We start from the raw sequence: 26,433 nt of genomic DNA, 5'->3' as shown, positions 1-26,433 counted from the left end.
TTGAGAGTCTGCTGGAATATGGCTCTGTGGCCAAATGCTTGCTAAGTATACTGGGTGTTCTGAGTTTGATCCCCAGCTCTGGGAGTGGGCACAAAAACCAAGAAAGACAGAGAAGATGATTTAATAGGGCTCCACTCCCCTGTTAGAAGTACTGTCTTACAGATGGGTGATTCCGCCATGTTGAATCTTCAGTATTTTAAAGTTATAAAAAATAATTGGCTTGATTTATCCTAGAAGTCCATGTTCTAAATGCAATATTGTTTCCCATGTGTCTTAAGGTTGATTAGGAAGGAGTAAGTAAATAAAATAAAATGATGGTTGGGGTGGGGGAAGGGGCAGCTAATCATTGTTGGTAAGTGGCTGTGCTCTCCAAGAAATTCATTCCAGAATGTAAATCAAAAACTAAAGCTCACATCATTTAACTATGTTACTAGTAACTTGTATGTGTTTTGAAGTGGAAGTAGTTTCCTGAGTCTTGTCACAATGCTGCAAACATCATGATGGCATTGCCTCTTGCTGCCAGCACTTCATGCCCGAGTTACTCCAAAAACTAGTGTCTAGGAAAATGCAGAACTGACTTCAGGCCAATGGGGAACCATTTACTGCTACATTGCACAATAGTAGCCTTTCTGGAAATGCTATTATTCAGCCCAAGTGCACACAAAACTGTTTGTGAAAAGGTTCTGCTAGCATCTATTCATGCTATTGTACAAAGACCATTTGAGATGCACTTTCCTAGACTGACAGCAATAGAAAAGAGATTCAAGAAATTAGATAGATAGATAGATAGATAGATAGATAGATAGATAGATAGATAGATAGATAGACAGACAGACAGACAGGAAAATGGATATAAATATATAGATTTATAGAGATTGGTTAATCTGTTAATACATTGATAAATGATAGAGATATACATATGTAGATGGAGATAGATGATAGAGATAGATAAACAGACAGATAGATACTGCAGTGTAGCCTTGAAATAACATAAGGCATTGATGTCAAGCTGTAGACTACAGCTCTTTCCACACAGCCTCTGGTGTTCATCATCCTTGAAGAATGTCCTTCTCTTCCATCTTTTCAGCGACTGCTCACTATCACTCTACAACTTTTTCTAAATTTTTAGTCATTTCCTAGTTTCTTCTCTGCTCACTTTCCCAGGTTCATTTGTTCCTTCATATACTTATTCCGGACACATTTACTGAGTTCCTTAAACAAGTCACTTTTACCTATTCTTGTGTGCACTTTTCCTCCACCTCAGTCATGGTTGGCCTGCTTACCTACTTGTTCAACTCTCCCTTTCCCCAGGGAGATCTCTATTGGTTCATTTCTCTCTGAGTTCTCTTTCCACCAGGCACTATTCCTGCTGTCTTACTGTCACACCATCTCGTCCTTAGGTGTAGTACTATTCTTTTGGTCACCACTGCCAGCTTCCAGAGAAGGAATTCAGAAACTCCTTAGTCTCCGCTCAGCTTATTACTCTGATAGACTATTCTGACCTAGGGAAATATTGTGTTATATTCTGAAACCAGTTGGATCCTTTTGGATCCTTCCTCTTCTATCTTCACATATTTTCTGTCAGTATTGTGTGCTTGGAATCAAGGGGAGGTATCAGGGTGCATATTAAACGTGAGTGGCGGTGAAGATATGCATGTTTAGTTGTCTGTGCTGGTGACTTCTGAGCAAACTGGGCTTTTTCCACCATCTGTCTTCTACTTCCCTCTATCAAGAAAGTGGGAAGTATTTAGTGTGAACTTGTTAAACTAATATAAACTAGATATATTGATAAATAAAACTAATATTTGTGAATTAGAGTTGATGGTACAATAGTGATCATTTAGAAATGACATAACTCCCTTTTCTGTCTCTCTATGTTTGCACTGTATGTGGGGAAACTCACAATATTCTAGGAATTGTGGTTTTCAAACATCTCATAAACACATTACGTATAAGAGAAAGTAATTTTGTGCTACCCCCACTTGCTGGTCTTGTGATATTAATGTCTTATCTTTTATTGTATTAGTAACCATGTAATGAGTAGGATGATTTCATCCTAAATAGATCAATTTAGAAAGCTGAATTTATCAAGGAATGGCATAAAAAAAGTCAAATATTTCACAAAGATAAAGTAAGAATCCTAGTAGAATTTCTCTTAACAAGACAAGAATTATCACATATATTTTTGAAAAGTTTCAACTGTTTAAAATCTAAAAATAAGGCCCTGTGTAAAAATAACTATGTTTCATTGTCAGTTATCAGATCTTTTTCCACTGAGGAGCCATTGTACATGGCTATCAGTTAAGATCTGTCCTAAGAAAGCAAGATTGGCTCAGCATCTTCAAATGAATGCACATAGTAGATTAAAGATCATTGTCCCTTTAATGGAAACTGGAAAATAATGGAAACTCAAATCTCTAGTGTCTCCTCCTAAATTAGGAATTGCTTAAAAGGAGTTTCCCCACCTTGATCAAGTGCATCTGTGTAAAGCTACAGCCATCATCTTCTTAAATGCTAAGAGAATTCTTCCCCAACAGCAGGAAGAAAACAGAGTCCTCTTGCACCATTTCTACTCAGTTGTAGTGGAGGCTGTAGCCAGAGCAATGTGGTAAGAAAAAAGAATAAGGGACATTAACTAGAACATCAGAAGAGAAGTACAACAGTCTCTCCTTGACATCACCCAACACATCCCACAAGCCCCAGTGGATGCTTGAAGCTATAGTTACTGTCTGTTTCTGTCTATCCGACAATTTAGTCAGCTAGCTAGTTACTCTTTACATATGTGTATATAGTGTTTTTCATATATATATATATATATAAACTTGCACGCATATTTATAGTAAAGTTTAACTTACATATGAGGCATGGTAGTTAGGTGCAGTACTCACATTAGCACAACATGAAGAATCTTAGGGGATTCTTGAAAACAGGAAGCCATCAAGGGGACAATACAGGAGAACATGTACAGTGTGGATGTGCTCAGTAAAGGGATGTTTGAATCCTAAGATGGAAGATTTTATCACGCTACTCAGTGTGTACACAATGGTCTATTTTCCATTTAATAATTTTGAACTGTTTGAACATGGCTAACTGAAATCACAGAACATGGAGCCATATGTGAGAGGGGTGTTGTGAGCAAGTCATGCCAGAAACACAGACAAATACCTATGTACCTTTCCACAGTGTCAAAATTTCTTGAGTAGCAAAAAATTTACAAAATACAGAGGTTTCAAACCGATAATCTGTCTAATTATTCTGCTTTCCTTGATAATCTAGTTGCGAGGAACACATTCATTTATTCCACTTTAGTTAATAATATTCATTCTTATATTAGAGATCACACACACACACACACAGTGTGTGTGTGTGTGTGTGTGTGTATTTATATGGGATACAGAATGGATACAAGGGATAAGAGGCTGCAGAAGAGTTTTAAGAGGTTTCAGAAATAGGCTGATAAAAATGCAAACAGAGTCTGTGTTGATAAGATAATGAATGCAAGCCAGCTAGAGGTAAAAGGCAAGACCTGGTCAATAGTCAGAAGATACAGACAGATGGGTAGCAGGTCCAGAGGGGCAAAAAGAAGGTTGTGGACAAGGTAATTGAGTAGCTTGCTTCAACAATGGGGACTAGCTGAAGAATAGTGGGAAGTTTTCTCCTGTTGTTCCCTGATGCACACACACAATGATATCACCATCCTAGTGATGGGTGTCTACCTTTTCATGGGGTCCACGTGAGGGACTTTAACCCTTTCATGAGTCCACTGTACCAGGTAAGTTCTTGATCTGGTCTCCTTGATGTGGTTTTAGTATGTTCATGTGCCCCTGCAGTCTCAGTTTACTATGACATATTAATAAGGTGCAGGAATAAGTCATGTATCAGTTTATGATGCATGGGTGAGACCAGACAGATGGTACTGTGTGCGAACGTACCCAGGCTCACAGTAATTTCCCATCCTCAAAACATAGTCAGAAGCTGCGTATGAGATGGAGTGTTCCAGGATGAGGCACAAACTGAAACCCATCGTTTACACAGTGAGTGGCTTAGAGCAGGGCACAGCCTGCCTTCAATGAAGGGAATACTGTGTCCGTATTGTAGATGATGTCCTTAGCAGACACTTTACCAACCAAATCCAGATGTGTGGTGCCTCATACCTGTAATTCCAAGAGGCAGAGGCAGGCAGATCTCAGTGAGGTTGAGGCCAGCTTGCTGTACAACGTGAGTCCAGGACAGCCAATGCTACACAGAGAAACTCTGTCTCAAGAAAATAAATTTTTAAATAAAAGAGAGCACCCAAATACAATGAGGTAACCCCTAAGGAGTCTGCACTGTACTCTAAAAAGATGATAGAGCTGGTGGTTCATCATTGTTGCAGTTCGGGATCAATATGCAAAAAAAATAAAAAAATAAAAACAAAAAAAAAAAAAAAAAAAAAAAAAAAAAAAAAAAAAAAAAGAAAAGAAAAGAAAAGAAAAAAAATTGCACGCATTGACAGTGAGCAATCTGAAGGCGAAATTAAGAGAATTCCATTAATATGATCAAAGAGAATGAAATGATTTGGAATAAATTTAAAAGGAATCAAAGATTCAGCACACTAAAAACTTTAAACATTATGAAGTAAATTAAAATTTAAGTAAATGTAAACACACTCTCCTTTTATAAATTGGAAGGCTTAGTATTGCTGAAACGCAAGGAGAAGGCAGAAAGCACACTGGGAATGAAACCACAAAGCCTACCTACCCCAGTGACACACCTCCCCCAAGAATGCCAGACCTCCTAATATTTCCCAAACAGTTTTACTAACTGGGCACCAAGTATTCAAACATAAAAGCCTGTAGAGGCCATTCTCACTCAAATCACCACAAAGCTTAATAATAAAATGTCATTTTAAAAAACTGAGCAAAGGAATTAAATGCATTTTTCTTCAAAGAAGATACACAAAGGCCAATATAAACACAACTATGAAAACATCAGCAGGATACTATTAGGGAAATGCAAACCACAATGCAGTGTGATAGCATTCCATCCTTACTTAAACAAGCACACACACCAAAAAACCTTCAACAAATAAACAAAACAGGAGAATAATAAATGCAGCTAAAAATATGGGAAACAGGGTGCTCAGACACTGTTAGTGGGAGTATTGTGTCACTGTGTCTTTAAAGACAGTTGGTCTTAATGATTCACAAGACATTCACAAGCAACCAAGTGCGAACCACCCAAATGTCCACGAGGAATGATAAGCTGCGTGGTGCATCCAGAGCCCCACAGGAACAAAGTGCTGAAATGCACCACAGCATGGAGCAGCAAAAGTCAAGCTACAGTGGGAAGCAGCACATCATGAAAGACTGTAGACTTTAGGATCCCATTTGCATGGACTGTCAGGATAGCCAGTTGTGTAACTGAGGGAGGGAGGCTAGATTAATGGCTACCCGGGGCTTACAGGAGGCTATTGAAGAATGATTAATAGTGGGGTGGAATTAGTTGTGGAGTGATGAAGTTGTCATAAAATTAGGTTGCAGTGATGTTCATGCAGCCCTCTACTACATTTAGAAAAATACAGTAGAATTTAATAAGCTGAGCGTGTGAGCTGCACAGTATAGGAATTGTTTCTCTGTTAAGCTGCTCATAAGCAACAGAACTCTGAGTGCAGTTGATGTATGTTGTTTTCTCAAAACCTGAGTAACAGAAAGCAAGTGTGAGTTTTCCATTCATTTTATCACACCAACATCACGCTATGTCACATCCCAGCTCGTGAATTTACCACCAATTATGCCTTAATAAATAGAAATCTAAGGTAAAACAAAACAATCATACACATTTTTAAAAGCTCTGCAGATTGCACCTAATATATAGGGGTCATTGGTGCTGGTGGGAAGGAAGTAGTTTAGCACTGTTTTATAAATGAAACCACTTGTTCTACTCACACTAATTTTTCTGGAGCAGGTGCATGAGGACAGCATGTCTCTGTGACAACAGAGCGTTGACAGGGCAGTCAGCATTCTCAGGAGTCATCGATAGCAGAGTCCACTCCACTCACTAGGTTAGCATCTTGTCCTGCCAGAGTATGACCTACAAGAACACGAGGTTAAGCGGCTTGGCAATCACAAAGCCATTCGTTGGTTTTCTTTAGACCCGGTTTTTCTTTCTGAAAGACCGGGTTCAGATTCATCGGCTCTCCGTAAACACTGCAGTTCCCCTTACTTCATGCCTCTGTTTCCTGGGCTTTTTCTTGGCCTCTATCCTCTTGTACGCTGGTCTCTTCTTCTGGACTTCTGTCTCTTCTTCACATGAGTTTCCCTTAGAAGTTGATGCTTTTCACAGTTGCCTCTTTGAATTCATCTGTTTGTTTCACCTTTTGAAGTCCCATCCATTGTTACACCTAAAGCAAGCTGCATAGTTAGTGATAAACTATAAAAGTAGACATTCAGATTAGCCCTCATCTGAATTCCATACCGAAAATTTGAGTTGTGTAGCTCATTCGTCTACTTCCCTCAGACCAAACTTTCCTTCAGTATGGCTCTTCTTTCCCATTTCGCATCTTTTCTTCATCATTCTACACCATCTATCTGTCAATCAAGGTCGATGCCTAACGTACCTTCTCAGTGACAAAGTTCTGTTGATTTGTCCTGATTCCTTCTTGACTTGTTCTCTTCTTCACAAAGCCGAACTCAGGCATCCTGTAATAGTGATTATTCGTGTAATGTTGTTGTTTTATTTAAGATCTTTCTTAGAAAGCAGAAGTCCCTTCAGAACAAAAGCCAAAGCTCTAAATGCTCCAAGAATTGGCATGTGACTTCCTAACGAAACCTTTTACCCCAAAAGGTTCCCAGGCATCCATGCTCAAGCAAATCTCAGTCTTCGACTGTATCATGTTTCTGATTCACTCACACCCTTCTACTTTCTGTTGCCTATTAGTCTAAACATAGTTTTGTTGAGGATTTCTAGGTTTATGCCAGTGAGGACACTCCTTAGACTAAGGAATTATTCAGATATTGCCTGTGAGTCAATTGAAGGTACCAGAATTAAAGGGAAGATTTATGGGGGCTTTCTCGGAGAATTTTTCTTCCTCTTAAGAGGCCAGAGACCCTGGAGAAACAATCTGTCTCTTACTGGATTACCCAGCCAAGGTTCTAGCTATGCGCACTGTAGCCATTTTGACGCCAGCTGGGAAAACAGATAGAAGATTAAGTTAGAGTACAGAAAGGTTGTCACCAAATGTTCAGGTCTGTGACTAACTGCCAGAGCTTCCCCATTTTCAAAAATTTTCAGGAAACAGAATTTTGTAAAGTTAAATGGGATATTTTCAGTTTAGCCAAGCCAGGCTGTCTCAGTACCCTGCCTGTATCAATTCATAGAAACTTAGAATCCATAGTAATGTAATACAAGGAGCAGACTGTTTAGACAGATCGGTGTGTAACCTTTTTATTTGCACTTTTGCGGGGTACAGGAGGAAGAGGATCATCTTGACCTCACGTTGCCTCCATTCACAGCATGTCATCTTGATTCTTCTATATTTTTACAAGGTTAATATGGTTGCAGAACATCAGCCCAGGTGTCTTTTGACCTAAACAGGAGATAATGATCTAACCAATCTCGAGGTTCATGTTACTGGACTTTCAGCTATTACGCTCTTAAATCTCTGGCATGTGGTTTAGAGCAGTCTTTCGGGTATTTGAATACTAAGGTGCACACCTTTAATCCCAACACTTGGGAGGCAGAGGCAGGTGGATCTCTCTGATTTTGAGGCCAGCCTGGTCTACAAAGTGGGTTCCAGGACAGCCAGAGCTGTTACACTGAGAAACTCTGTCTCAAAAATAAATAAATAGATAGATAAATAAATAGATAGATAAATAAATAAATAAGGATGCTGAAGAAGATGTGGAGGAAGCATAACAGACATGCATAAATGGTTTTACCTTTTCCCTTGAGTAGACCTGCCACCCTTAGAAGCACTTGCTTATACAGAGGCAATATGTGATGTATTATAACATAGAGCCTTGATGAAATGACTAATAAGAGGACTTGGCTCATGTAGCTCACTGAACACAAATGTCAATGCTAAAGTTTAGTAGATTAATACATACTGAGTATTCTTGTATGGAAATGGACTATTATGTTTTTTGTTGGTTGGCTGGTTAGTTGGTTAGTTGGTTGGTTTGTTAGTTGGTTGGTTGTTTTGCTTTGTTTTGTTTTTGCTATCTCTTTAATTCTTAAAGTTTGGGGAATCATTTTCCTAAAAGCGGTTTTAAAAATATCATCTTCTTCATACAGAACCCCCAGTTTCCTAAAACAATTCTTGTAGCATTTACCTATTTTGACCCTAACCTCTTAAGGTTCTATCTCATTCTGACTACAGAGATTTTGTATAATTTTAACAGAAAACCTCAAAACGGAGTGCCATAGTATGCTGGTTAGTTTTTAGCAACCTATCGATAATTAGGGTCAGTCAGGAAGAGGATAATTCATTTGAGGAATTGCCACCATCAGATTGGCCTGTGGGCAAGTCTGTGGGGCACTTTTCTTAATTGATTGATGTGAGAGAGTCCAGCCCACTGTGGGTGGTACTACCCATGAGCAGGTGTTCCAGGTGGTAGAAAAAGGTACACTGAGCAAGCCCTGGCAAAGAAGGCCAGCAAGTAGCACTCCTCTCCATGGACTAAGTGTGTTGATGATCAACTCTGAATCACCAAGAGCCTTGATATTTCACTGCTACAGAAAATCACTCACTTCCCTTTGGAGTCATTTAACCAAGAGGGAATCCAGTGCTGGATTCTCCACTTCACACTGCCTGAGTCTTTTGTCTTCTGTCTGTCTGTTGTGTGAGTGTGAATCGTGCCTATGTCTGTACCTGTGTCTGCGCTGTCCATGTGTCTGTTGTATCTCTGTGTCTGTCCCTCACAAAGGGCTTTGTTCTGTCTTTATTGAACTGCGCAGAAAACATCATACGAGGAAGGAATAGAATACTTTACAGGAACAGTTTTACAAGGGATTAAGTCACTGGCTCCAAATGACTCCACCTGACCCTGACGAGAAGCATCATTGTTTATCAACCAGTATCTGTAAGTGGTCCCTTTCAACCTTTATGGTTGATTTTAGGAAGTTGTTCTTGGCTTCTGTATGTGCTGCTTTCAGCAAATGATGCACAAACATTATTTGGGTCATGGACATGGAAGAGTATATTACTTAAGATAATACCCATAGATTAGCTTAGGTTATAAAAATTGTTTATATGGGAAACCCAAGGCAAGTAAAATTGACTCTTTCATTGTTCTCTTAAAAGCAGGTTAAACAATTTGATAGTTTGATAGTGATCTTATGTAAGAGAGTGATCTTAAGTTTTAAGTGACTTCAGGGGATGTGAGGTCCAGCAAAAGTTCCAGATCTCCGAGAATATAAGAGATATTTTTGTAATCTTCAATCACCACACTCCTCCATGGCCTCTGCTTCAGTTCCTACCTCCAGGTTCCTTCCGTGAGTTCCTGCCTTGGCTTGCATCAATGATGGACTGAATGTAGGCTATAAGAGGAAATAAACGATTTCTTTTCCCAATTTTTTTTTTTGCCAGTGATTTATTACAACATAAAACAAACTAGGACACATTCACATGTATTTTTCTATATCCCAGATATTTCTGCCAAAAATGCCCCTCCCCAATGTCCAACATCTTTCACTTCTCAGTTGTGGACAAAATCATCATTTGTTAGGAAATGCTTAAAAATAAAAGTTAGTGTTCATGTGAATGATTTGCAGTCTTTCAATATTCAAGAATTTTCATTAATCCTAAACTATCCAAACTCTTGGATTGTGAATATTTTTGGAGTATGAAGAGACTACAGATAAAGGCTTCAGCCTGCCGTTTGTGCTGCCTGCTTTACATCACGCTATTCTGTTTTTTTCTCCCTCGGGAAGAGGTGATTTATCATTACTTGTTGATTGCAGTCTATCTGTTCCTGCTTCATCTCTGTGCTACTCTCCATTGTATGAAAGCACGATGGGTGCGGGAAGATTGCAGCGCAGGATGCAACAGGTCCTAATTTGCACACATGGTTTCATTTTGCTGGGAGGGCGATTACCACATTACACATTCGCTCCTCATTTGTGTAGGCAATTCATGTTAAAACTCTGATCTCTTGAGGGACTGATAGGTATGGATTTGTGCCTCTATCCTTCAGCAGCTGTTGAATCTCAAATAAAGGTAATATTTTAAGAGGATGTCTGGATGGCAACCTTTTGTTCTTTTGGAAGAACATGCAAAGGAAGTAACAAAATCGGATGGTTGCTTCATGATACAACTCATTAGCCTGGTTACTTTTCAGAATAAATGGTCAATAAGTAATGAGTGGTTCAACAGAGGGGTACCAAAAGGTAATGGCTAACTTTATGGGTTATTATTTAAAACTCGTTGATTGCACTCTATCAGTTCCTGCTTCACCTGTGTGCTGCCCTCCATTGTATAAAAGCATGGTGCATGAAGATGGCAGCACTGGATGCCACGGGTTCTAATTTGCACACAATATTTCATTTTGCTGGGTGAAGGCTGGGTGTTTGTTTCATATATTTTCCATTTCAGAGTTTTACTTACTTTCTCTATACAATATGTTTGATCGAATGTCCCCATTTTCTCCTCTGCAGTTCTTTCTCTTCCTCAACATTCTTCCTACCTCAAATGCTCTGTTTTTAAGCCCACTGAGTCCACTTCATGCTGTCCACATGGGTATGGGTATAAAGACTTTCAGGAGTAGCTTCTCAAGGACCTCATCCAGAAAGAAAACTGGCTTTCCTTTCTCTGGCAGCCATCAGCTGCCAATAGCTCCTCAACTAAGGGCTGGCTTTAATGTCCACCTTTCTGCATTCAGGGCTTTTGGCTAGCTTGTCTTGGGCCCTGTGAGTTCATGTGATCGTCATGATTCCTGCCACGCTCAGGAAACACTGCTTCACTGTGGAAGTTCACTCCCCTCATGGTCTTTCTTCCTTCTTCTGCAAGGATGCCTGAGGCTTAGTTAGGGGGAGGGGTGTAATTATGGATCTTAAATGTTTTCCCTTGCATTTGTAATTAAAATGCAATTATTTCCCCTGTCTTTTAAATTGAGACATTCTAAAAGAATGTATACAACACAAGAGGACAAGAACATAAAGGAAACAAAAAGTTCCCATTTACTTTGATTTTAAGTAATTATGTTTATGACTTTGATAATTGCTTCCTCTCTTCATTGGTCTTCGCTACACCAGCCTCTTTACACACAGTGCCAACAATTGGGTATCCCTGGCTGGGTTTTCTTCCAGTGGCTCATTTCCTTTTGTAAAAGGGATTAGCATTCAGCTCCCAGTGTGCCTAATTGAGGTTTTGTTTGACTTTCCACCTCTCTCTGCTCACAGGATTAAAAGAGAAGTACAGGAAAGCCTATAGAAAGCTCTCAGGTTTCCTCGTTTAGGGACAACTTAAGAAAAAAAAAAAACAGACTTTCATTCCTGTGAAAAGAAAGTCCCTTCCCAGAATTAAGCAGAGTAGATAAGAACAGAGAACCACAGTAGGAAAAGTGGGCCTTTCTCGGGCCTCTCACAGTTTCCCTTTGCCATAGTTCTACATTGTTACATTGTTACAAACTGAAGTTATTCTCACAATGGCAGATGTACCCACATTGAAATGAACCTACCAAAAAGCCCATCCTACAACCAAATAGGAAGAAAAAAAAAAAAAAAGAAAAAGAAAAAAAAAAAAAACTTTGTCAAATGATTATTGTAAAAATTAGCTATAGGTTTGTATTTAATTATTCCATATTTAAAAGGTAATTGTATATGTGTTTTAGAAGGGCTCTAGGAAGATAATTCCCTTGCTGATACAGAATAGAAACTAAACCTTTGACATCTTTACTTATTTGCAATTTAAGTTGCATTTAAGGGGAAAGGGCTATGTAGGGTTTTGCTTTAGTTGGCCTTGTTTTGTTTCCCTGGGAGGATATTCTCATCTCAGTTCCCATAGACAGATGTGAGAAATTCCGTAGGGCCTGAAACGAGAGTATCTTCAGGGTTATATGATCTACTAAACAACCATGAGTGCTCGCCTAGTTTCTAAATCCTTTTGTTTAATGAAGGCCTTTCTCAATTATCTTCCCTTTATCAGACATCGACGAGTGCAGCCTGGTTCCTGGGGTCTGTGAAACGGGCGACTGTTCCAACACCGTGGGAAGCTATTTTTGTCTCTGTCCACGTGGCTTCGTAACTTCGACAGATGGCTCTCGGTGTATCGGTAAGCTTTGTGTTTCGAAGGCATAATATGAGGCTTCTTTATAATGACAGAACAGCCCAAACAGGTATGAGGATGGTAATGATTATAAAACCACTGGGACGAGTGGATGAAAGGGTTGTTCTAAAGCCTTAACAGTGTTTAGCATCACCAAGGGATTGATAGACCAGACACTGTTCCTACAGCCTTCGCCTTCAGAGGGCCATCTGGCTTAGTTTTATGTTGTCAAATCTTTTTTTTGGAAGAAAGAAAGACTTGCTCAGGACATGTAACTGTTGCCCGGCATTGCAATGCGCAGAGCACAAGAAAGACGTAAAATCGGCTTAGGAAGCTGGAACAGAGTAATTAAAGTTTCTTCTGTTGCTATGAATCATGAGCACATTCAGCATCTTATTTACTTAAAGCTTGTTTATTCTAGTAAAAATACTTATTACGAAGAAGGAACTGGAACCTGTAATTCTGTGTTTTTAAGCATATTTAATTTAAGCGTACTTAAATTAAAGACAAATATACTTACACGGTCTGCTCTGTTTAAAGAGATGAAACTGTGCTTTGCAGCCATGATGTAGGCCATTCATCAGGGAACATGCCTTAGGCTTCTGCCATGTACGCCCAGAGATTATGGAATGCCTTTTGATGTACAATCATGGTATAATTAGCTGTCTTCACATTTCTTGCCTTCAGTGTTCAGCCTGGTCAGTTCCAACACTGAGCAGAAAATAGCTACAAAGAGATGGGAAAATATGTACAATTTCTATAGCAGCAGTCAAGATTTATGTAATGATGAGTTAGAGAAATTAGTCTAGGACCCAAAGAGTAGAGTTTCGTGGTCCACTGAAGGGAACAAGTGGCATAATGAGGCTTTCCCAAAGTCTGACAGAGTATCAGCATCTTGTGGAGGGATCTATGGGTCCTAGTGATGCTACCAAGTGAACCAATCAAGGAATTACAGAGTTAAGGACATGAACTGAGAATCTCATACCAGTGCTGAAGGCTTGGACCCGTTTGGTGAGTGTACTTATCTACCAGGCACTGAACTAGCTACGGATGTCCATCGGCGAGCATGAGAAGTGCATGTTCTGCCATCAGGGGCCCATATTGTCATCACGGATAATAAATAACAAGACAGGCATGTCAGCGACAGGAGGGGCAGGGGCAGTGATGGTCACAGCTATCACTTACGAATTGTTAGGCCTCAGGCAAGCTACTGGTCTCCCTCCACCTCTGCTGTAGAACGTGTTCAGTAAAACAGTAGCATTATGATATCTGTAATTAGGACAAAAAAGAACAGGCGGATATGTCTACATTTCACGGTGAGATTTATGGACGCTAGTGATGTTTCTTGTTTGTTTTACCATTAAATTAAAATTTTGTCCCTTGCAAAGTCTTCACTGGGCTCCAGGGCCTTTAAGAATCAGGCCCGGCTTGTGTTCTGAGCTCATCTGTAACTGTCTTCAACCTTACACACATATCTCTTGTTGTTAAATGTTTTGGCACTGTCTTGTTTGCATACAGACTTCTGTGCCTGAATTATCATGGTTTCTCCTTCCCATGCTCACTACAGCTCACTCATTCAAATTGGGAATTATTTGTAATAGCCATGTGTGAGTAGAGAAACAAATACAGCATTCTAACGTGTAGAGGTTTTTGAGTTTTAAAAACCAGAGTGTATATTTTCTTATATTGAATTTATTTATGATCGAATCATATGTCATGAATATATGGATCCCCGTCTATTGTTTCTTTTGTAAGTATTTAGTGCATATGCTCATGATAGTGCACTGGATAAACTTCTCTTTAGTATGAAACTGCTATTTGAGCTTTGTTCTGAAAGTGATATTTGCTGACTATGCTCTGCTTCCTTTTTTATTTAACTTATTTAACACAATTTTCTCTATAGTATCATAATATAAATCAACAACGTAAATATGCTGAGTCTAACCCACATTATAAAATGTCGATGAACTTGATACTTTTGTGGACAAGAGAAGAGTTTCTTGGGGCAGAAGCATTTAGCTAGCCATTTTAATTTTCAAATAGCATAGCCATCCCATTTCATTTAATGCTAAATTAGGAAGACAAATTCTATATTAACTTTACCTAGTGTGTTAATCAAGTTTTTAAAAATCCGGTGATGGGGGGGAACCTTTAACATAGAAACTAACGTATGCCATATTTAAAAAGAGTTGAAGTGTCACTAATAGTCTTTTCCTTAAAAGCATTTTAATAGCATTATTTAATGAGCCTTATGTCATTTTGGAATTCGCTCCCCTTGGGTATCATTAATACCTAATTTCCACAATTTAATACAGGCACTGAATAATGACTGGCACAAGTAGTAATAAGTAATGAATATTTAAGCCACAGAGAGCCAGATGAAGGTAGATGAAGGGGCCTGCCTCTTTGTGCTCACAGAGCTAGCAGCCCTCAAGAGGGACAAGCTAGTTCCAGTCAGCCAGAGGCAAGAAGGGTTCAGAAAAAGAATTTAAACACTTAGAAATTCTTGAAGACGGCAATGTTGTCACAACATTCTAATGCCTTTTCCTCCAGCTTTACATGTTTCATTGCATAGCCTCACCTGAAGAATTCTGAGGATACAACCCTGAAAACATAATTTGAGTTTGTGTGTGTGTGTGTGTGTGTGTGTGTGTGTGTGTGAAAGTTTGACAGAAAAGTAATTCACTGCTATTTTTTTTTATGTAATATGTACCTTTAAGCAAAACCAAACAAAAGGTAAACCTGGCCAAATGGCCCAATAGTGAAGTATTTGTACAAGCCTCATGACCTGGGTTTGATCCCCAGAACCCACATAAAGGAGGAAGAAGAGAAACAACTCCACACAATTGCCTTCTGACCTGTACAGAAAAAATAAGAAATAGAAATGTTTTAAACATTGATAATAAAAGTTAAAATTCTTAAGGAGAGTGCTGTAGAGAGAGCTCAGTGAATTTAGTACTCTCTCTGGAGTGTGAGAGATTAACTCCCCAAAACCCACATAGAAGCCAAGCAAGTGTGTCAGCTTTCTGTCAGAGAGCAGAAACAGGAGATCCCTGAACAAGCTGGTCAACCAGACCAGCCAGAAATAATTATATCCAGGTTCAGTGAGAAATTCTGCTCAATAATAAAGTAGAGAGCAATTGAAAAAGACATCTGCCATCAATTTTGGGCTTCTATTCATATGTCCACACCCATGAACATGTACCTCTTTACATATACGTGTCCACATACAGACACATAACACATGCGACACACGAAAAACAAAAACAGGAAATTAAAAAAAAAAAAAACATTAGAAAGAAAATCCTCAGCACCAATGTAGATCTTGGTAAGAGTATAGGATCACGGACTGTGGGAGGAACTGGATCTGCCAAACAAGAGAACTATGTGAGCAACTGGGTGCTGAGACTGTCCAGTGTGGACTCAGGAGACATTGAGGAGAGCTTGGTTTGGAAAGAAGTGAACAAGAGGCTGGTCGGCAATAAAATAAAAAGGATGGGTTGAGGCCGAGTCTGATGCTAGAGCTGACTGTGGGTTGATCCTGTATTCAGTGAGTGTCCATCAAGGGTTCAGAGGAGGGTAAGGCACGGAAAGAAACCAGCAAGGAGGAGGATGGAGAGTAACATGTCAGTCAAAGAGGAAGCTCGTCATTCACTGATCTACTCTGATGGCATTCATATGCCCTTCAAATCTTAGAGTGTGGGCAATGGCGTGTGCAATGTGCAGCACCCTGTTAGGTTTAGGGCTCAGTTTTGGTGCATTTGCAAGGAAACACTTGAGGAAGAATCTGAAATACATAAATGAGTTTATTTATGAAACCTGGAAGGAGAGTGGTCCTAGGGTACTAAATTTGATTAAGAAAAGGGTGTCCAAAGATGAAATGAGACAAAGAGGAGGAGAAGCAGTGACCCTGGTCCCCACTGTGGTTCCATTTCTTTGTTCCTAGTTTAGTTTCTGTTGAGTGCTGTCATCATGAAGTTGACATAGAAGTATGTTGGGAAAAGACAGATTTGTGAAGTTTTCCCACAGTAACCTAAACTGGCCAGATATGCGAATGGTGTCCAGTGTCAGGACACCAAGTTCCATTAGTATTTTGACCTGGGCAAACCCTCTCGGCTCTGTGTTTTAATGAGCAGAGGTCATTCAACACAGACATATGGACTTCAGGTTACAATCTTCAAGTATAGTCAAGGTTTCTTCATCCATCACAACCTGTAATTGATCATTCATGCTCTTCCCTCAAATTTAGACTAAATGTTAGACCCGGAGGCACATTCTGATGATCGTACTATAACTTTGCTTCAATAAAGATTTATATTTTATTCAGAGGAGATTCCTCCTTCTGGGGGCAGTGGTGAATAAGACTTGCCAAGCCCGCTTGCGCAATGTAACAGGCATGCTACTAAAGGGTGAGGCTTCATGTGTGCTCTTTAGGATATGTCTGTTTAGTTGAGAGCACGCCATGTGTCAGGACCATGTTTCTATGGGTTTTCTCTGTCTTTGCCCACAATAATTCCTTGCTTCAAGGAATAATGTTCCTAGGTACCTTTCGTTTCTGCCAGGTGCTCTTCAAGTTTCTTTTGCCTCGATTAAACATTTTAATGCAGTGCTTCATAAAGACTATGGTGTATAGACACACTGGACTGGACTGAACTGGCTTCCTTTCTTTGCAGACCTCAACTCTGGATGCCACTCTTCTGTAACACATACTTGAATATTCTCTACGGTTTTTAAATAATTTATTATCTTTTTATGTGCATTGGTGTTTTGTTGGAATTTATGTCAGTATGACAGTGCCGATTCCGGGGGACTAGAGTTACAGATAGTTGTGAGCTGCCATGTGGGTGCTGGGAATTGAACCCAGGTCCTTTGAAAGAAGAGTCAGTGCTCTTAACTGTCTGCCAGCCCCTATTCTGTATGTTTTTATTCAAGTGGTGGAAATATTTTATCTCTTCGTTGCTGTTATTAGAGGAGAGTAATCATAAAATTTGTGAAAAATTTATTATTTTTTTCTAATCCTTCCTCACCACCCCTGCCCTCTTATGGTCTAGTTTCCTCAGTACATGTTACACTAGCCTGCGATTTCCAAACCACAGGCTAGTGATACACGTATATTTGAAGACCTTCCTTTTTTAATGTTAAAACATTTTTCCACATTCCCACATGATGATGTGTGAAATAAAATACATAATTAAAAGGCTACTTACTGTGCAGCCATGTTTTTAAATGAAGTCCTTCTTTCCCACCTGCACTGGTATATCCATCCATGTGAAACATAACTGTTTGAATGTAATGGGAGGCACGATTCATTCATTTTCCAATAGGCATGGCAAAGGCAGTATCCCAGCAGATGCCTAAAGAGCAGGGGAGGTGCGTATAGAATGGCTTCCTGACATACTTTCCAAGCTATGCTTTATATCTGCATTTTTATATACTATACCTTATTCCAAATGGAATCTTGTACCTGACTCACAAAATGTGTAGCATTTCCTTGGTTTCCTTTGCTATTTATTGATAGACAATTTCATTGTATTCATTCTGATCAGAGGAGTGTCTTGGTGTTCTCTGATGGCATAGCAAATACTTAGTTTTTCCAAGTCTTCCATGTGCCTTTGAAAAGGAATGGGCTCTCTGGTGTATTGAGTCTGGTGTGGTAGACTCTAGATATGCCTATGAGATCAAGCTCGATAGTTTTGTTGTTCAGATTTCTCCTTATCTGCTGTTACTGCCAGTTACTGAAGGAACTGACACCATTCCACTGTGGGGCTAGATTAGTTTAAAGCTTTTACCACAGACTTCTGTAAGTATTATCTTACATAGTTTGTATTTCTTCTTTCTTGTCCCACTTTAGATTTATTGTGGATTTTTTAGGGCTGAGCTTGCCTTATGACTCAGGGCGAGGCTTCATGTGTGCTCTTTACAATGTGTAGGTAGCTAGAAGTTTCTGAGACATTTGTATCTGTAGACTGTTGCCCGTCATTCTGTCTAGACCATTTTCCAGTCCTAGATGATTCCCCTTTCTCTTTCAACTCCATGTTTCTCAACCACCTTGTATCATTTCCCCTACAACCGTACTGAAGAGAATGTGTGCGTATACACCTACCTGATCAGTAACCACTCTTCACTTGCACGTGGCATCCTTGTTTGATGTATCTGTAAGATTCCTTATTCCAGCTGTGGCCCCTTTCAGGCACAGAATTCATAGAGCTTGTCTAGGACAGTTTTTTCATTGTATGTAGCCTCTTTTACACCACCCACAGCTTAAACTTTCATTGCTTTAATCAGTAACAATTTAGTTATTAATTAATCTTTAACTAGTAATGATTGTAAATGGTTCATACTTGTCAGTAGTGGTGCGGTCATTCAGACAGCAAAACCACTACTTACCTCTATTTCTTCATGGAGTGTTCTTTGCTTTGATTACTTCACTGTTAACTAATCTGTTTTCTGTGAAGTTCATGGAAGTCCTCTGAGACTTTCTTAGTCTTGCATTGGCTCTTTCTCATTGTATGGTATAACTTTACCTGACAAACTATATTTCTTTGAACTTTTTTTTAAAGCAGACACCTGCTTTGAATTGAAGTGTCAATGTTGTGTTTGTGGGAAGAGCCTGTGGTTATACAGTTTCATGGCGGCTCCTTCCGTCTCCACACAGCTCCCACATAGAGATGGCTCATTTCCTCACTAGACCACTAATGCCCTCAGGATATAGTTCTTTGAGGCACCTTGTTACACCATGGCTGGTAGGATTTGGACTTCCTGTTTTGTATGCTTTGTGCCTTGTGAAGCAGTAACAGAGGTTTGGCATAGCTTTAGGTTAATAGATGCTGAAAAGTGAACCCAACTGCACACTTAATTCCCAAGACTTCTATCTTAACTGCATTTGGGATCCCTTTTTATCTTGCCAACCAGAGTGCTTTTTATCCATATGTCTTCATACGCTTCAGGATAATTTCATTAAGAAGGACAATCCAGCTAGACAGTCTACTACTTGGCTGGCAAAAATACCTATTGTTTTATTTAATTTTCCCACAAGCTCTTATACATGATTAAGAAGAGTTAAACATAGTTATGGAAGAAAATCTAGGTCTCTTGACTGAGGCTGTGACTTTGGTTTTGTTTTCAAACATGCAACAACTTCCTTCATGCAGAAGTCTTGCCAAATTTCATATTATCACAAAGTATTGGTTGTATTCTATAGTTTGGGGAATTATTTTTATTTTATCTTAATTTACATCTTGTTCATGAGAAGCACAGCAATCAAGTAGAGCTAATAATATGATAGCTTGGCTCCTAGAATGAATTTTTTTAAGTGTGTTCCCATGACTCACTTTACAATATAAATTGACCTCGGAAATTACTCCCAGCTACAAACTGTTGAAACTCAGCTCTTAAGAGTTTTAGTGTCTCCCATGGTTTTAAGTGTGATGCATAAGGCAGATTCCATGCTTTACTTTTGAGGAATCTGAATACTTATTGGAAAACAAAAGGATGCATTCCACATCTTACTGGCTATCCAAAAGCCAGCTCATTTGCTTCATGATAGGTTGGAAGCAATCTGAGAAGCCTATAGGCCACTGGAGGAAGTATTGTATTTATGTTAGACTATGTAATCACAGCTGAAAACATCAGCAGTATCTATTACTGGAATTATCTGCAATAATTTTTAATTTGTTTAAATAATTTTATGAGTGCTGTCTTTACACCATTTCTAGCCCTCCTCTGCCTCCTCCCATGCCCCCATCAGATTGATGACGTCTTTTTCTTTAATTAATATTGTTACATATGTATACGTGTGTGTGTGTGTGTGTGTGTGTGTGTGTGTGTGTGTGTGTGCAACTTATCAAGTCCATTTACTGTTGCTTGTATTTACGGGTGTTTAAGACTGACCACTAGTGACTGTGGGCTGGAAGGTTGTCCCCAGAGAAAACTATTTCTTCCTCTGTTAGTTGGCATCATTGGTATGAGGCTCCAGGTAACTTCTTACGATCATGGAGAAAGGTCTTTGAATAGACCTTAATAACTACACACGGTGGTATCCATCCATTAACTGGACATTTCAGAAGCAGATAAGAATGGTGTGAAGGTGCCCTGGGCTGCACAGGAAGCTCTAGGGCTGCCTCAGCTCTGCCACAACCCTGGAGACTTATTTGTTTGTTTGTCTGACAAAGGATTTTGATCGACTTTCAGTAGCAGATAGTTAACTGGACATAACTTATTCATTTATTTAAAAAAATGTGGTTGTACATTGAGTTTGCTGATGGCTTGGATTTTTATTCCTGGGTGATTCAGACCTGACAGTCGTTTGTTGCCATTACAACATGTCTTCCTGTGTTATCTGCCATAACGATTCCTTCTCTTCTATTTTTGGTTGTGAGCCTAGCCTTGAGCAGCTGAGCCATCTCACCAGCCCCTTATTTGTTCTCAATCTAGTTGACAGAGTGCACTCTATTAGATTCAGATTTGATCATGTTACTTTCCTACCCCAAATTCTTCAGATGTTGTACCAGTGCTTTACCGTAACAGTATTGCCTAACTCGGTGATACTTCTGAGTCATCATCTTGCTTCACTGCTCATCTGCATTGACTTGCCTAGTTCCCCTATGTTCTTATAAAACATCTCGTCCAGCCTTACAGTTTTCAGTTATATCCATGTAGTGGCAACTTCTAGATACACATATTTGCCTTGAGTATGCACCTAAGCTCCAAGCTCATGCAGTCAACATCCGGAGTGTATCATGGACTACAGAGGAGCCTTGCCTTGTATCCTCTCAGCCTGCTCAATTCTTAGTCATTGCCATCTGAGCTGTTAAAGTCAAAACTCAGGAAATTCCCAACACTCTTTCTCTTACATTCAGCATGTGACTTCCCACTAGACCTGACTTCAAAAGCATCTGCTAAATGCTCTTTACAACATGGTTTTTGCTTCTGCGCTCATCAAAGTCACTGCTCACCTGCATGTCTCCTGTGTAGTCTCATTGTTCTTCCTTCTCTTCTCATGGTCACTTCTCACAGCAGTCACCATCCTACAAATGTCAGCCACTATCTTTTGTCTAATTGAAACTGTCCACAAACCTTCAAAGCATCACATTCAAATCCCAAACTCCTTTCATAATGACATTAGGGCTTCAATGATAATAACCTTGTCTTCTCCTTCAGTCAGATGGGACCCTGTTCTTTGTACAGTTGCAGCCCATTTTCTTCTTTCCTTAAAAGCTGCTTTGCAGTTGTTGCCAGGATCTAAGCAAGTACCAAGACATCAGTATAACAGGAGGCTTCTGATTGATCTTTAAGTCACCATCTTTATCAGTTAGACATTGCAAATAACTACATAGATGTCAATGGCAGACCACAGAACACATGTTTGATGCTAGCATTGGATGCATTGTAAGCTCTAGGAAAGCCTCAGATACATGGCACCACCCTGTTTGTTTGTTTGTTTGTTTGTTTGTTTTATTTTGCTTCATTTTAAAAAGTATCTTGATCAAGATTGAATATGATTGTGGAGACTGGTGTTGGGTTGACACTGTTCCTTGAGCTTCAGACCTGTTTGGCTTGTCACTGAATCCTGCTCAGATTTACATATCTTTCACTTTCATATCCAAGGAACATGATATGGGTTCAGTATTAAAAGGAACATTTGCTGAACAAGTGACCGGAGCAGTGATGTGTGAGAATTAAGAGACAAAGGAGTGAAATAGTATAAAAAAGGCTAAGTCAATGGAATTCACCTCTCCTATATTTGCCTAATGTGTGAAATTACTGCTGTAGGAACGGGATGTAATTCTGCCATGTCTTTTGTCTTCCCTTTACATCTTCAGATCAGAGAGCTGGCACGTGCTTCTCTGGCCTGGTGAATGGGCGCTGTGCACAAGAACTCCCCGGCAGAATGGCAAAAGCACAGTGCTGCTGCGAGCCTGGCCGTTGCTGGGGCATCGGGACCATTCCTGAGGCCTGTCCTGTCAGAGGTTCTGGTGAGTGGCATGCTACTTTTGCCTTGGCACCAACAGTGTTTAGGAAGTCCGTAACCATGGTGGAATTTGCCCCTCTACCTGAGGGCAAATCAGTTGTTTATTGTAATTACCATCAGCTTATAGCATAACAGTTCTTCATAATATTTTCTTTCTCTTTTCTCGTGACATTGAGAATCAGTCCTTCTCAGAGCCTGTGCTTTATAAATGAATTTGTATTGGAAAAAAAATCTCCTTAGGATGAATGAGAAGTTCCTCTTGACATAGATAACATGAACAGTAAAGTATGATTAGGGTTTCAAAACAAATATGTTGATACTTTCTGTTATCTTTTCCATGTTAAATTCTAAAACTCGAAAATAATTAAAGCTTCTGAAATTTACTTATAAAGACATACTATATATGCAGTTATGGGGAACATCATTGAGGCACATTCTTTATTCTCTCAAAATCATGAAACCATAATATTCCACCTAATTGCTCTCTAATATACTACTCTAATTCCATGATTAGTTAAGGAAATATGGTAGTTGGGACAGTCTTGCTCCACCTGTCTTAGTTTTAATACTCACACAACTAAGTAAAGATTTTTAAGGCTACCTGAATACTGCTACTGCTAAGATTCATTAAAAAAATCATTTTAAAGCTATATTTCTATCTAACTCCTTAAAAATGAATTAAAAAGACATAAAATTTGGGTAGACAGAATACTGATGAGAATTCAAGTAAAACTAAACATGTAGAGTGAATTAACCTAAAGCTCTTCACCTGCTCAATTACATTTTTGGCATTCATAGTTATGCCTGGAATTTTATGAGTTATACTTGGGGTCTAAAGTAAAAAAGTTCATACAAAGTACCCTTTGTTTTTGTAACTCAGTTAAAATAATGAGAAAAGTAAGTTTTAAATATTTTTGAAATACCTATCCCTTGTTCTTATTACTATACAGCACTGGAAATATTTAAGATAATAAGTTATCTTATTCATATTGTGTGGAACAAGTAAACCAAAAACTGACTCCCACAACTGCTTTTATGACACCACAAGAACTGCATGTGTGTTTAACCAAACTCTTTTTCTTGTAGAAGAGTATCGTAGACTGTGCCTGGATGGCCTTCCAATGGGTGGCATTCCAGGGAGTTCAGTTTCTCGACCTGGAGGCACAGGGGGCAATGGCAATGGCTATGGCCCAGGAGGGACAGGCTTCCTCCCCATCCCTGGAGGCAATGGATTTTCTCCTGGTGTTGGGGGAGCTGGAGTAGGAGCTGGGGGACAGGGACCCATCATCACGGGGCTCAGTAAGTGATCATACTTCCTAAAGATTCTTGAGTTTTCAGCTGTGTGTGTGTGTGTGTGTGTGTGTGTGTGTAAAATACAGTAATGTTAACTTACAAAAATGTGGTAGGAAAGCATTTCATCTATTATTCTTCACCCCTTTTGATAAACTGGAACAAAAGAATATGTGACCTATGCACTTTGAAAATACACATGAGAGTCCAAGAGTATCCCGTCTAGATGACGTCATCACTAGAAAGTATGGTTTGGGTCTTGGTGTAGTTCCTCTGGCTTGTTTCACTGCCCTAGTCATATAATGCCTGGATTATTTCCCAAGACCAAGTCTCAAAAGAGATAAAGCAAGCCCTGCTCTGTGCCTCTCCAAATATTCTCATGCACATAGCCTCCCTTCCTCACACTTTGCCATTGTTGTCAAATTGCTTGAAATTGAGAACTGTGGGCTTTGGAGAATTGGCGCCTGTTTGCTTGACATTTAAGCTCACTCTTTAAAAGCTCTGTTCTTGATAATAATATTTAATAATGTCCCGCGGTGTTATGTTTATTCTTTCTGGAATACTGCCTATTTGCTACATGTAAATATTCAGCAAGTTACAAAAAAAAGAAGAAAAAGAAATGGAACGTGCTCAAACATATGGTAGAACATTCCTGAAATTTTTTAAAAAGACAGAAGCAAAGTTTCCAGATGTGTGACTTACAGACGCAACTTGTGGCCATGTGCCTCAAGTATTTGTTTTCAAGATCTTCCATATTAAAGTTTAATAACAAGTGAGGGTAAGAGAGAGTGACTGTGAGCAAACTACATATATATTTCATATACCTCCAATATGAAAAATATAATTTAATAAAATACAGAGTAACGCATGCGTCTTAATTAATTTTTGTTAAACTTCTAAAAAAATCAGTTCGAGTGTACAGGGCATATTGCAATGACCATGTATTGTTATGTTATAATTTTCCATAGCAATTCTGAACCAGACAATAGACATCTGTAAGCACCATGCCAATCTGTGTTTGAATGGACGTTGCATACCTACTGTTTCCAGCTACAGATGCGAATGCAACATGGGCTATAAACAGGATGCGAATGGAGATTGTATAGGTGAGTTCACAATTCCTTAGGGCTTCTTAGTTTTCAGCTGCTAGACCATAAAAAAAATGGGACCAAATATGATTTTTTAAGGTTTTTTGAAATAAAACTAATTTCCATGCTGTCTCCCTGGCATGTGTGCCACTCCCTGTATCCTGGGACCTCTTAACTGGTTGTTGACATGAATCACATCAAGAATTCTCCATCTTCTTTCTTTTTTCTAAATGTAGATTCTGTCTCTCTTTTGTTTGGCAGAGTTGCTTATCCTTAATATGAACTAAATTTGGAAAGTGAATGTATTTTGAAAACAATATTTTATTCAATCCATTTGAGGTGACAATGGGCTGCTAACTACAAATATGCAAATATTTTAACCCTAGACTCATTTAAACTCTTAAAAAGTACTGGCTCTGACTATATGACTATAATCAATAACTACTACTTCTTCATCTTCTTTGTCCTTGCCTTCTTTCTCCTCCTTTTTCTTTTACTTTTTTTTTTTTTTTTTTTTTGAGACAAGCCTCTCTATGCAGTCCTGCCTGTCCTGGAGCTCACTATGTAGACCAGAACAGCTTTGAACTCACAGAAATCCACCTGCCTCTACTTGCTGAGAGTGCAGATTAAAGGAGTATGCCACCACAGCCAACAATTATTAACTTCTTGGATACAAATACAGGGGGCTTTGGGGATGGCTCAGTGGTAAAGTGTCAACTGTATAAGCATGGGAAGTAGGCTTCAGATCCGCCAGCATGCACATAGGAAGCTAGCAGAGGAATACGTGTCGGTAATCCCAGCAGTTGGGAAAACAGACACAAGAGGATGCCTGGTACGTGATGACCAACTGGGCACCTGGCTAATCAAGGACATCCAGATTCAGTAAGATATCCTGTCTCCAAAGTAATAATAATAATAATAATAACAATATGAAAATTGTGAGAGACAGAGATATCAACCTCTGGCCTCTGCACACACCTGCAGATATGAATGCACATGCACAAAGAATAACCATAAATAAAATATTTTAAAATGCAATGACAGGAGCTGTAGAGATGGCTCAGCAGTTAAGAGTACTTCCTGCTTTTGCAACGGGCCTTTGTTTGGTGCTCAGCTCACAGTCTGCCTCCAATGCCAGTTCCAGGGAATCTGACAGCATCTTCGTCCCTCGACAGACACTCACTCACAGGTGGCATGCATTCACATAAACACACACACATACACATAATTTAAAATAAAAATGAAAATGTAAAGCTAATTTAAACAACAATATAAATGTTCCATTGCAATGTAAGTACCATGTGCATGCATAAAAGTTACATAGTCTAAAATAAATGACCGTGTATTTTCTAAAGCAAAAACAAATAACAAACAAACAAACAAAAAAAAACTAGATTCTCTGTGTTTGTATTAGTCAGCTGTGATAGGTTGTTTTAGCTGAACAATATAATAAACTTAATTTTTAACCATATAAATACTTGAGAAAGTATTTGAAAGTCTTGAAGAAAGTCTTGAAGGCTTTTCAGATAATTGTGGATCTTCTCTGCTAGTCCATTGAAGGCTGGTAAGTGGTAATTCTTAGAGGTCACCTGCAATGTGGAAACATCAATAAACCTTCTGTGTGTTGTGCTGAGTCTACTGGTCTGTTCTGTATGCTGAGTGAATTTTGTACTGGGCACCGGATGTCACTAAAAATACAATGGCTCCCTGTGTAACAAATTGTTCCACAGTCAAGTATTTCACCATTATTAAAACAACAACAACAAAACATTTGATAGTATAACCTTCAGAATCATTAGAAACTCTGTTGTGTTTTTAGAAAACTGGCAGTATTCTTTCTT

At 39.1% G+C, this 26,433-nt stretch overlaps 1 protein-coding gene across 1 annotated transcript in view; it reads left to right on the top strand.

Moving 5' to 3' along the window:
- Fbn2 (fibrillin 2) overlaps positions 1-26,433 on the top strand; it is a 215,755-nt gene that overhangs the window by 87,817 nt on the left and 101,505 nt on the right. Inside the window, exons 8-11 of the mRNA XM_055622919.1 lie at positions 12,125-12,250; positions 22,066-22,218; positions 23,301-23,513; positions 24,473-24,610. Of these exons, the coding sequence (XP_055478894.1) occupies positions 12,125-12,250; positions 22,066-22,218; positions 23,301-23,513; positions 24,473-24,610 (630 nt within the window). The remainder of the gene's footprint in view (positions 1-12,124; positions 12,251-22,065; positions 22,219-23,300; positions 23,514-24,472; positions 24,611-26,433) is intronic.

Source organism: Psammomys obesus, unplaced genomic scaffold (assembly GCF_907164565.1).
Source record: "Psammomys obesus unplaced genomic scaffold, mPsaObe1.curated_primary_1811, whole genome shotgun sequence".
In the NCBI taxonomy this organism is placed as follows: Eukaryota; Metazoa; Chordata; class Mammalia; order Rodentia; family Muridae; genus Psammomys; species Psammomys obesus.
Note: the sequence above shows the minus strand (reverse complement) of the source record. Positions and strands in the feature narration are given on the sequence as shown.